General features: G+C 35.6%; 1 protein-coding gene across 1 annotated transcript in view; it reads right to left on the bottom strand.

Moving 5' to 3' along the window:
* ME1 (malic enzyme 1) overlaps positions 1-13,514 on the bottom strand; it is a 175,911-nt gene that overhangs the window by 44,533 nt on the left and 117,864 nt on the right. Inside the window, exon 7 of the mRNA XM_077750285.1 lies at positions 2,335-2,444. Within this exon, the coding sequence (XP_077606411.1) occupies positions 2,335-2,444 (110 nt within the window). The remainder of the gene's footprint in view (positions 1-2,334; positions 2,445-13,514) is intronic.

Here is a 13,514-nt window from a genome sequence, read left to right as displayed (position 1 = left end):
TGAGAAGAAAAATCTCTTTTTGTTATTGATTTTAAATGACCACAGGATGAGACCTTATTGTTTTGATCTGAATTTGCTGAATTCTGATGGTCTACAGATTATATACTTAAATGTCCAATTTCTTGATAGATTTAACCTGCACATTTTTTTCCAGTAAAAAATAATTTATAATTACAATGCATTAAGGTCCAAATCTCTATCCAAAACTAAAATCTCTATCATATAAAATTATTCTAGATCATTTATATCAATTATAAGATTTTTAAAATCAAATATTTTTCATAAAATATATTTAACACATCTGTTAAAAAAAGGAAAAAATAAGTTCTCCTAAGGGTCCAGTGTGAAACATTTATTTACATGGTAAGGCTGTAATAGCTACATAATTATTTTCCTTGGCACCTGGAATGCAATTTCTATGCCCACAGTGGGGAAAGTATTACATTTTGGGCAAAATGGAAAAAACATAAGGTTAAAAAGGTAAAACAGAAACATATGGGGATAATGTGTCACTAAGGACATTACTTTGGTATGGAGAAATGCACAAAATAGTTTCGTCATTTCTAATCAGAACCCCAATAACTTGCCAAACGTTTTCTCTAGTCAAAGACTGGGACCATTTTTCTCACATCTGTCTTTTTGTTGGCTAAGGCAGTTATACTCTAAAATTTCTATGTGTAAATAGGTAAAAATGCAGATTATATTTTAAGACAGATTTGCTGGGGTGAAAAGTTAGTTATTTCATGCCTCTACGGTGGTGACCCGCTGGGTGGAGTGGGGAATACTCTGTTGTGGGCACTCCAGAGCAACTCCACATACAGTGCTTTTGGCCTTGGCTTAAGTAAGCATCTGCCTCAGATATCCTGTGCTTCTGACTTTAACTCTGATGCAGCCCAGAACTTGACCTCTAAATTCTGACTAAGTTGATAGCGATCTCTGACCCCAATTCCAAACTGTTCATTTTGTTTAACAATGTGGATTTAGCATTCTTTGTCTTAAACTGAACTCTGATGTCTATGAATTCTGTGTATTGATTCAAAAATATGTAATATCGGTCTTTAAATTCTAGATGGACATTTCTGTGGGACCCATAAAATCAAAAGATAGGAATATTTAAGAAAGGATAGTTTTTTCAGCAGTGAATGTGGCTATTTTATTCTTTATTTTATTTTTAAGTAATCTCTACACCCAGTGTAGGGGTGGAACTCACAACCCCAATATCAAGAGTCTGTGCTCTACCAACTGAGTCAGAAGGCACCCCCCCTAATGTGACTATTTTCGAGACCACTGCAAAACTAACTGGTAAGTACCCAGTCACTGTCTACAAATTCTATGTTTGCAGCATTGAAAGCACACTGTCACTACACATGTATCTTCAAGTTACAGCTATAACAGAGCTACAGCCCTGTAAAGTTAGACTCTTCCTTTTTGGATTTCTCCAAATATTCATTTTCATGAATAAATACTCAAAAAGAAATTTAATAAAAGGAAGAAAATAAAGTTGAAATAATAGCATCTTTATAATGAAAATGATACTATAGTAACCACCTTGTGATTAACATCACAAAGGATTTGGAGAAAAGAAAGACTCAACCAATTACCATAGTGTGCCTCAAAAGGTATAGAGACTCATTATTTTTAAACACAGTATATTCGTATAGCTATGTCTCACTGCAGAATTTAAGCACAGTGAATTTTAAAAATTGTAGTTGTAAAGTACATTTCAGTTCAGGGGGTATTTTCACACATAATTATTTGTCCTCAATATAAACTCTATGAATAGACAAACATTATCATCCTACACGTAAACTCTCCTATGAGCACCTCAATTCCAATAGCATTCAACATCTTATTTCACATTAGCTGTCTTCCTCCTAAGTTCCCCGTTGGTCCTTACTATCACTCATATCTAATGCTTCTTTCAAATACTACATTAGAATACCTCACTCATGGTCTACAACCTCCTACCTTTCCAGTTTCTTCAATTTTCCCCATTACGCCCATTTTTTAATTTGAAACATTCAATTTATTTTTTAAAGTTTATTTATTTTTGAAAGAGAGGGAGACAGAATCCCAGGCAGGCTCTGCACTGTCAGTGCAGATGCTTACTTAAGCCAAGCTCTGTCAGTGCAGAACCCGATGAGGGGCTCAACATGGAGCTAGAACTCATGAACCGTAAGATCATAACCTACGTCAAAATCCAGAGTCGGAGGCTTAACTGAATGAGTCACCCAGGTACTCCCTCACACACACATTCTTTAACCTCATGGAAATACCTGGGCCCTTTTGCCCTATCCATTCTTGTATCTTCACTCTCTTCCCTATCCAGCTTACCTTGAATATCATCATTGAACGTGCAATACTTGTTTTGATATTTCTTCAGGAGACGAAATGCATTTATATTGGCAAAATCTTCAAACTGAATGAGGCAATTCATCCCATACCTATAGGACAAAACATTCACTTTAGAAGAGGTTCATGAAATAACATAAAAATAAGCCTTTGAACTATGACATCATGATCTGAGCCAAAGTCAGATGCTTAACCAACTGAGCCACCTAGGTGCCACAAATGAACTGAGTTTTAAGGAACAGAGATGTGGGTTTTTACAAGCAAGGTAAATACCTGAAGTAACATGAGGTGCAAACTGAGAAAGAAAAAATTTTTCACAAAGTAGCAAGAAACCCTATTTGGCTATAATGTGGTGATACATGTAAGGGTATACTAAAATTACGGTCAGAATTTTATATTAGAAACCTTAAAATTCTAGCCTAGGATTCTGATTTTTATTCTACAACAAAGGCCAAACACTGAAGGGTTTTGAGCTTTGAAGTATATTGGACAGATTTTTATTTCTGATATTAATAGCTTACTTGTCCAACCCTTTATTCATACGATCATCCACCTACCTAACCTATCCAAGGCAAGAGGAATTAACATTATTGATAACCCAAGATTCTAAGAGTTGCCAGAGAAAGCCATATAGCCATGCCTTACCAGGATAGTTATATGGTCTCCAACATCAGCTAGACTCCCACTGCCACCCTACATGCGATTCCTCTTATTTGTTCTTGGTCAGTTTCCACTTCCATTACACCCAGTGGCTATTCCCAGTGTTTCCCAACCCTTTAAAATCTTGACTTCTTCACTTGTCTCCCTAGATCTGGCACAGTGAAGGTATAATGCATGATCTCCCTCAACTGTTCCTCTACACACACCCCCGACCCCGATCTCTATCTTTAGCTGTATTCTTCATGCATCATGGACAAGGTGTTCCTCTTCCTCTTCAAGGCACCTCACCACAGGTGCCACACTCTTACCCCCTTCTTCTCACTTAGTTCCCTCCCTTGTATCTACAACTTCTAGAGAAGCTACTTCTTCTCACCTGATTGAATCTGAATCTCTCATTAAAGGGAAAAAGTTCTCTCTTGATCCCTAGTTTTTCCTATCCTTTCCATTTAATGTGCTTCAAATAGTAGTTTACATATCATCTCTTATTTCTCAATCCCCTAGAGTTTCCTATCTGCCTTCATTATTCTAGTAAAATTGCTGTTCTAAAGTTAAAATATTTTCTGACTAAAAAAAATCCAATAAACATTATTATCAATCTTTAATTTACCAGACCTCTTTGTTGCACTGCCACTAATGCTGCTTCTCTTTTTTCTTGAAATTCTATTCTCTATGCTTCTGGAAATTCATACTTTTTTATGTCTTCTCCTAAACTTGTGGTTATTTCTTCCTTCTACTTCGTGGCATCCTTAGCACCTAAACACTGGTATTTTCTACTACTCTGTCCTTAGTTACTAGGCGTGTGTATTCTAATTAATCTCAATCCTGCTCATGAGTTTCATTACCAACCATATATACTGACTCCCAAATGTGCATCCCTAGTCTATTGCTGTCAACTTCAGATCTGCATATCCCATAACCAGCTAGATAATTTTACTTGAATGGACTCAAACTGGAAAGTCCACAATTAAACTCATTATTTTCCCACAGTACCTATAAGCGCACAAGAAGTATGTGTTGGAAGAAGGTAACTTATAGATCTTCTCATCTAATTCCTGATTTTAATACCACATCTCTTGGTCATGACAAAAATCAAAGCTACGGTTATTTATCTTTCTTCCCCCATAATGCCAAACTTTTCAGAAGACAGGGTAATAAACTTTCCCTCATTTCTCACTTCTTGTCAATATTATGCCAATAATTCAAAGGCCATCTCAAACTTTACAGAAGAAGTCTTTTCTAATACAACCAAATACTTTGTATTTCAGTTATTTTTCTCACACTGTTGTCATTCATCTGTTATTATATTTGTCCTTGGTGGAGAATCTTTTTCAATGACCATTAAGTTCATAGGAGAAACTGGTTTCTGAATTTTATTTGTTTGTTTGCTTATCTATTTATTTATTTTTGATTCCTAGGGAAGCCCAAGATATTTTTTTATGTCATTTGGTCATTTGTAATTCTTTCTGTCAGATTATATGTTCTTTGGCTCTATTCTTATGTCCCTTTATTATGTTATAAGAGCTCTTTACATAATGTTAAGAACATTAACTTGTTATATATGTTGCACATGGTTTCCCTACTCTAGTATACTGTGCCATTAATCATTTACAAGGCTCCTGTTTGTTCTCACAAAAGGAATTTTTAATTTACAAGCCTCCTGTTTGTTCTCACAAAAGGAAGTTTTAATTTTTATGCAGTGAGATCTTTCTCTCTTTTTCTTTACAGCTTCTGCCCTTGACAGTATGCTTACTATAGTCTTCTCCACATTTAAATATTAATCAAAAATCTCCTTTAGTGATATCATTGATTTAGGAAGTAATCTATATATCTGGTATTATTTATTTTACCATTTGGATATAGTTTTTTTTAAAAAAAGATATTCAAAATTTCTATTTTCTATATAATCCATCCAACTCTGCCAGCACTATTCATTTAATAGTCCATCATTTCCTCTCATCACCTGTAATCAGATGCTATATTCTGATATATGGGAAGGTTGGTTTCTGTGCTTTTCCTCTTTTACTCTACTATTGCTAATGATGACAAATATTTTTTCACTTTAAAGTCATATGTATGTATCTGTATATACTTGCTTATTTCTGTATATACTTGTTTATTCTTTACAACCATTCTATGAGGCTGGCAGTATTATTATTCTTATCTTACACGCGAGAAAAACAGGCACAGCTTGTTGATACTGCCTGGTAATAACAGTCCAATAGCAACGATTAGTGTATTCATCTCTTTATCCAGAAAAAAATGACTCTGTTTTAATTACTATAGTTTTTAAGTATCTTCATTTTTAAAAAATTTTTAATGTTTATTTTTGAGAGAGAAAAACAGAGCACAAGCAAGAGAGGGGCAGAGAGAGAGAGAGAGAGAGGGAGACACAGAATCCGAAGGAGGCTCCAGGCTCTGAGCTGTCAGCACAGAGCCCGATGCAGGGCTCGAACCCATGAACCATGAGATCATGACCTGAGCCAAAGTCAGCACTTAACCAACTGAGCCACCCAGGTGCCCCTAAACATCTTTAAATATTTAATAACATTGTTTCTCATTTCTCTTTAGGTATCCACTTGGCTGTGGCTGTGGTTTAAAAACAGATGCTTTAAGGCCCAAGCTCTTGGAGAATCCTGTTCTCCATACTCATTCTGTATTCTTAACTGCTCTGTGCCTCTCTAGCTCTACTAGAATAAATGAGAATGAGAATAATAAAATATCATCATAAGTCTGTTATCAGGATTAAGTGGTAAATATAAGTTCTTGGTGTGTAAAGAGAGGCACGAGTGCCCTATAATCTGAAATATTTTTTACTTAACAGCAACAATAGAAGCCATAGACAGTGGGTATCTTCAAGGGCGTAAGAGAAAATAACTGTCATCCTAGAATAGTAGATCTATCAAAGCCATTCTTCAGAAGGTTGAATCATGCACCAACTATATTTCAATAATTTCAGGAATAAAGAAAATAATCCCACAAAAAAGTCTATGATATAATAAAACAGTAAAATATAATAAGAAATTTTTACCCATATAAAAGAGTAAAGAGAAATAAAGCATGACAGAGTGAGGAGTCTGGGAAAATGTTTCCTCAAATAGCTACAATAAAGAAGAACAAATCCTTCGAAATCATCATTTCAGGGCTTTGGAAATCAACTAAAGGCAAAAGGAGTAAAAATTTTAAAATAAATGTGGGAGCAGGGTCAAATCTTGAAAGGAACACAAAATTTTTATGCTCCTTATATATATGATGCCATTCTAGAAACTCTTTAGTTGGCTTTATTAAAAATTACTAAAATGNATTAAAAAAAATTACTAAAATGTTTTTCAGAATGGGCAAAAGCATTTCTATGGTTATAAACTACTGCTTTTCTTTTACAACCTTAGCAAAGAAGTCAGCTTTGTGGTAGCAACGGATTATCCCAAACACAAATATCAGCTGATATTCATCTGGTGCTTATAAAGGCTCCTTCCCCACTTCTCTGGTCTCTACGCAGACCTTTAGAAGGGAAAGGCTGCATACTTTCAGACAGTGTCCTCATACAGTCTGCCCCTGATGTGTCATGTACGGATGGTCGAAAAGCATTAGATGATCTGTCATTATGTTCAGAAGCAGCAGAACCTTGTGGTCTCCATATGTGAGGAGGAATCAGAGCCTTCTCAGTTCTATTCCCGGATCTACTACTTACTTGGGTTCTGTGGTTTTGGACTTGTTACAATTTCTCTGCGGTTAAAATGAAATCCCCACAATATGGTTTGCCTTCAGTGTTTAGGACACAATGTGGTCAGGCTTTATGTTTATAATATTTTCTAAGTAAAATCTAGAAAAAGCCAGTTATAGGTAGTAAAATCCTACACAAGATACTTTGTCATTTACGAAAGTTTATTTTAGAATTATCCCCTGGAGAATACTGTTTATCTCTTTTATTTTCATGACTCTTTCTGTACCTGGTAGTTAACTCTGATTTGACTCCTAAAGATTTAGAGAGAGACATCCTGGATTCATTTTGTGATACAGCATCCTACATCATATAATAAAAGAAAACCATGTAAGAGATATTTTGTTCCACATTGAACCAACCTTGTCACTATGAAATTATAAGTAGTGGAACACAAGGAAGCTAGCCAATTCAAGTCTACATAACTATGTAGAGAACCTACTATTTTATGATGAAAATATCACATAAAATAGTGGGTGTAAATGGTTTTAAAAGTTAACAGAAATACCACCCATAAAATTACCCTATAAAAATTGCAAGGAATTTTCTCTTGTGGCACTGTTACATCACAGAAAACCTCATTACAGTGACTACATCTAACAGTGAGTGAGTGAGTGAGTGCCAGGCACTATGCTCCACTCTTTATATAGATTAGATTATGTCATTTAATTCTCTCGGCAATGAGGAAGGTAGTTATTACCCATTTTACAGACGAAGAAACTGAAACTCAGAGAGATTAAGAGGCATAGCTGAGTGAATATGTGGTAGGGTCTGGGCTGAACTGCAGGGCCCATGGTTTTAACTACTATATATGCTGACTCCCACAAAGCACCAATGTAATGATCAAGTCAATGAAGTGAACAGTATATTTACAAGTAAAAAGACTGCACTGATAAAATAAAGGAGTTATAATTTTATAAAACTAACAAGACAGCATTTGTACATATTCAATATACTAGGTATTTTTATTAAAGAAAATATATAAACAGATATTGGTGAAAGCAATTAGATTTTCTTTGATTATAAACTATTAAGAATTCACTGTAATCATGTCAACCAAGCATATTTCTATTTTCTCCATGAGATATAGTAACACGTGGTTCTTTTAGGACTTATTACATACATGGCACTATGCAGTATTTAAGATCTGAAACACTTTAGTTCTGATTAGTACCTTAGTGATAATTTTTTACAAACCGCTCACTTTTACTAATGTCACTGAGGTCTGAGGGTCCTCAAAGAATAAAGCAGCAAATAAATAGGACTCATGGATCTTGTGCTTAAAATGCTTATAGTCATGAGGCACCTGAGTGGTTCAGTCAGTTAATCGTCCCACTTCATCTCAGGTCATGATCTCATGGTTTGTGAGTTCAAGCCCCATGTCAGGCTCTATGCAGGTAGCTTGGAGCCTGGAGCATGCTTCAGATTCTGTGTCTCCCTCTATCTGTCTCTCCCCCACTCACACTCTGTCTCTCTCTCAAAAATAAACATTAAAAACATAAAAAAAAAAAAAAAAAAGAATGCTCCAGTCTCGTTGGGAAGACAAAGAACACAAGCAAAAATTTAAAGGTTCAGGTTAAAGGGAAAATCAGGGGCACACACAGAGATCAATATAGGATTGGGGAAGACAATATGAATTCAGAAGAGGTTTAGGTTGGGACCGTGGCTAAGTTTCAAATGAGGAAAAGAGTTAGGTGGGGAATAAAATCATAGATGCCTGTTTATGATAGAGGACACGGAGGACATGGGTTTGAGGAACCTCAGAAGATCAGTACTGGTTGTCAAACTTCAGATTATAAATATTTTAGAATTCTAGGATAAGTAATTTGAAATTCACTGAGGTTCTCTCTGGACATTTAATACTTCCTTGTAGGAACTAAGAACAGAAAATTATTCACTTCCTTGTTTGTTTTGTTTAAAGTTTGCTTATTTTGAGAGAGAGAGAAAGCTAGGAGGAGAGCAGGAGAGGGACAGAGAGTCAGGGATACTGAGCCACCCGGCTGCCCCTTCCTTTTTAGTTCATTGTAATATGGCTCCATTTCCTACTACTTTACTTCTTTATCATTGTGTATTTTAGGTGTTTCTCTCATTTCTTTAATCACCCCTTCTATTATAATTTGCTGGCACTTCTTAATTATTCTCTGTGAGAGTGGAGGTTACAAAAATTAAGCAGTAATCATCCATTCTTTCTATTCTTTTCCCTCTATAATCTTCCCCTTATCAAGTTCACCTATTCTTAGAAATTCATTACACAACTTGAGACAAATGACTTCTAAATCTCTATCTCTGATCTTTCAAAGAAGTTCCAACTCTCTGTTGCCAAAATGATAGTAAAAAAAAATTTTTTTAAAGAAAGACTTGGAGAAGTGCTGTATTATGGATCTTTTTTTTCCCTTAAATGAGAAATAACTGTTCAAGATGTTTTTATATATTGTCACACATTCTTACTCTGTAATGGATTTCTGTAAAATTGTCTATAGTACCCAAAAAACCCACAATTCTTTCATATATAGGACAACCAAAAATCACAAGCAAAATTGAGTCATTTTGTTTAGATGTCGACTGCTTCTCAGAAAAAATAGCAGTTTGTGAGATTGTGAGTTCCATAAAATTGAACAAATTCCAAACTGCATTTATAACTAAAATTTCCACTGAGCATATTTTACTAGAAAGCATTTTAAGTTACTTGCCTCCAAAATCAGTGCACTCTTTTTCTTTATGATTTTAATTTAGTATATAAATCTAAACTTTTTTACAAAACTTATTATCCAAATTCCCTATTTCTATCATTGGCACCACTAATGTCAAAGAACTATAAGCATTTTCCATATTGCCTCCACCTTTCATCCCAATGGTCAAGTTCTGTTAAGCTTTCTTCTTTTATGTAATTGTTATGCTTTATATTCTAAGTGCCTCAATTCAAGTTCAGGCTCTTTGGACCACATGAACACAACAGTACAACAATCTCCTGATTAATCTCCATGCTTTTGTTTCCTTTCCCACTGAAGTAATTTACACGCTAAAAATTTTTTTGTCATGGTATTTTAAATAGGTATTATGTGATGAGAGCTCATCTAACCTAATCTCTGGTATTCTCAAAAAGAAATCTTATCCTTCCTTTCTTCCCTTATTTATTCATTTATCAAAGAACATACCAAGTGCCTAGGGGTCAGGAATTATTCTAAGTGCTGCTGACACATTCCTGTCCTCACAGAGTTTATAATCTTGTGGAAGATACAGTAAATAAGAGATTACTATGCAGTGTGGTAAGGGCTATCATGGAGGAAATGTAAGGTGCCAAAATGCAGAGCAGGGGCATCTCTCTAGAATTAAGGGGATTAGGAGAGGCTTTCTCAAATAAACTAAAGCCTGAGGGATGAGTAGGAATTTACCAAGTTAACAAAAAGAGGAAGAATTTGTGAGGCAGAAAGAACATACTCTAAGGCCCAGAGTTAAATAACTCAATGTTATGTTCTGAGAATTGAAATAAATTAAATATGACTAAATCACAGTGTTTACAGGGAAAGAGACAAGAATTAAGGCTAGAGCGGTAAGCAGGGTCAGATTACATAGGGCCACTAACCAGTGTTAGGTATGTATACTTGACCTAAGAGTGGGAAATTAAACAGGAGTGTGACATGATAATTTCCACTATAGACACAATGTGTGTGGTCAGGCTGAAGAATGGTTATCAGGGGGCAGGACTAGAGCAGAGAGCTTACTTAAGAGGCTGCTGCAAAACTCCAGCCCTGCACCCAGAAACGAGAATGGGGACAGGGACAAGTAGATGGATCTGAGAAATATTTATGATGGAATTAACAGTATCAGGTGAAGAGAAGCAGCTGATGAGAAAGAAGAAATCAAGAATGAATTCTACATTTATAGCTTCGTAAAGGATGTATTATATTTAAAAATAGGAAACTTCAGGAGAAGTAGCAGGTTCAATAAGATGCTTAGTTCAGCTTTGGATAACTGCTTTTGAGCAGCCAAGAGATATGCAAGTAAAGGAAGTTGTCATAAAAAATTGAGATATAGGACTTCAGTATTTTAGAGTTTGAACAGCTGCAGGGGAAGATAAGACCCATGATAAATCCATGAATCTCAAGTGATGTGGCACTAAAGGCCATTAGAAATGAAGATCTTAAGAACAAGAAAGACCCACAGTACCTGGGTGGCTCAGTCAGTTAAGCGTCCGACTTCAGCTCAGGTCATGATCTCACAGTCCCTGGGTTCAAGCCCTGCTTCAGGCTTTGTGCTGACAGCTCAGAGCCTGGAGTCTGCTTCGGATTCTGTGTCTCCCTCACTCTCTGCTCCTCCCCCACTCACTCTCTGTCTCTCTCTCAAAATAAAATAAAGACATAAATAAAATAAAATAAAATAAAATAAAATAAAATAAAATAAAATAAAATAAAATAAATAAAACAAAACAAGAAGTCCAATGTACAAGAAAAATCATCAACATGAAAGTTAAAGGGGGCTGAGAATAAGACTTTGAGAACAGGCAAGAATTTGGGGACAGCAGTTAAGAAACTGGGAGAAGATAAGAGATATGATAAACCTAACTGGCATACACATCAAAGAAGATGGGGGTGGGAAGCTTACATAAGGAAGGAGGTCAGGTAGTATGAAAGGGATAGAGGAGAAAAGACACTGATTTCATCTCCCAACCCTAAAACATTGTGTGAACCAGTGAGCATTACTGTTTGGAAGTACTACATGAAAATTAGATGTCTTTTTTTTTTTAAGGTTTTACTTTTAGCCAATCTCGATACCCAACGTAGAGCTTAAACTCATAACCCCTAGATTAAGGGTCACATGCTCCACCAACTGACCCAGCGAGGTTTTAACGAGTCTTAAATGGAAAATGGAAGTTAAATGAATGTAAAGTGGAACTTAAAAAGTGGGAGTCTTAAATAAAAACCATGTTGCCATAAAGCAAGAAGGTCAAGGTAACATCCAGGGACAAAGTGAGGACATCAAAGAGCCATTAAGGAATAGGTTTCCACGGACAGTGGAAAGGTTTGAGAGGGAGGGGAATATTGGGAGTTTGGTTTAGTGGGAACGAAACACAAAGCATGAAGTATGAAAAGGTATACACTTTGTGAAAAGATATATGGAAATGGACAAATGACATGTTATTTGTACATTTTAACAATTTACATTTTAATAGGAGACCGATTACAAATACAACGCAAAACAAGATTTTCTAAGAATTATGTCCAGAGGCCACTTGATGGACTGCAAAGGTAGAGTGTGGAGAGATGGGTATATGGGTGGGGGAAGGTTGCATCCTTGTCTCTCCAATTGGAGAGCAGCAAGAATACAGGCTGAAATGCTCAGGCCAGTCTGGGCTCTAAAGGTCAGACCTGTGCTTCCACAGACCACTGTACTGTGATCTTCCACTTCTAGTCGCAACATTTCTTTTGGTCAGAATGCCTTCACATGAAGGACGCAGAACCGTAGAAAATGTTTTTATAAACTCCATGCGCAAATTTAGCATAGAGAATTAAAGGTCTTCTAGTAAATACCTTATCACCAACTTCAATCATGCCATTTACTTCTGCAGCTTGAATCACTAAATCTGTCTGCGTCCTTCTCAATTTAGTCTAAATCACACTGTTTATTTCTAAAAACCAACAACTTCTACAAAACACTAGGGATTAAATTTTGAACAGCAAAAGAATTCTTATGTTACTTTCCTAAGGTTATTAGAGTCCTAAGATTTTCAAACTAGGAAGATCCTTAGATGCAATTTAGCAACAGATAATGCCCAGGAATGTTGAATGACACCCAAGATCACAGAACAGACACACTAGTGAGTACTGCCACCTAAGAGAAAAGACAGAGAAGCCAAGTACATGGTATTTATGATGCTAAAATAGTAAATGCTAGATAGTAAAATCCATTAGAAATCTAGTAAATCTACTAAAATCAGTTCCATTGTTTTAAAGTTCTATCTTGTAATTATCTTCTTCCCTCTTTCTTAACCAGCAATAATGGATTTAAACAAATATTTTGTGAATAAGAACTAGATCCAAATACTGACTTGGATCAATATTCTCATTCTTAATATTCTCAAGAATCAGTATCGGCCTCAAAACGTTTTTCTTGGGGAACTAGGGTGGCTCAGTCAGCTAAGCATCTGACTTCGGCTCTGGTCATGATCTCATGGTTCATGAGTTCCAGCCCTACATCGGGCTGTGTGCTGACAGATTAGAGCCTGAAGCCTGCTTCGGATTCTGTGTTTTTCTCTCTCTATGCCATTCCCCCACCAAAGCTCTGTCTCTGTCAAAAATAAGTAAACATTAAAAAAATTTTTTAATGGGGGTTTTCTTTAAATGTCATCATTGTGATATATAAAAAGAATTGCTATATGTTCTAATCTTCAAAGAGGCATTCCAAAAGCATTGTGAACATTAAAGGTAATTATTGTCCAGAGTGTCAGGGTATTACTTGGAAAGAGATAATACTCAGATCTAGCTTCGTCTAAAAAGAAAATACTCAATCACATTATTCTATATTAAACTTCAAAATCAAAGTAAAAATGAAAAAAAAGACTTTGCATATGTAATTATTTAAAATAAAAACACTGAAAGATGATATACATTCTTGTGCCACTGAATAACAGAAATCCATGTATATTATTCAAGAAAAATTTGAGAACTGTACATTTAGAAATAGCTGAAGGCACAAATCCAAAATAAATTACAAATCCAGAGTCTCTGGCATAATCATTTGGACGAATGTCAAAGCTGAACACTAACCATCTTCCGTAACTAGAGCC

The sequence above is a fragment of the Crocuta crocuta genome, unplaced genomic scaffold (assembly GCF_008692635.1).
Source record: "Crocuta crocuta isolate KB4526 unplaced genomic scaffold, BGI_CrCroc_1.0 scaffold9, whole genome shotgun sequence".
NCBI lineage: Eukaryota > Metazoa > Chordata > Mammalia > Carnivora > Hyaenidae > Crocuta > Crocuta crocuta.
Note: the sequence above shows the minus strand (reverse complement) of the source record. Positions and strands in the feature narration are given on the sequence as shown.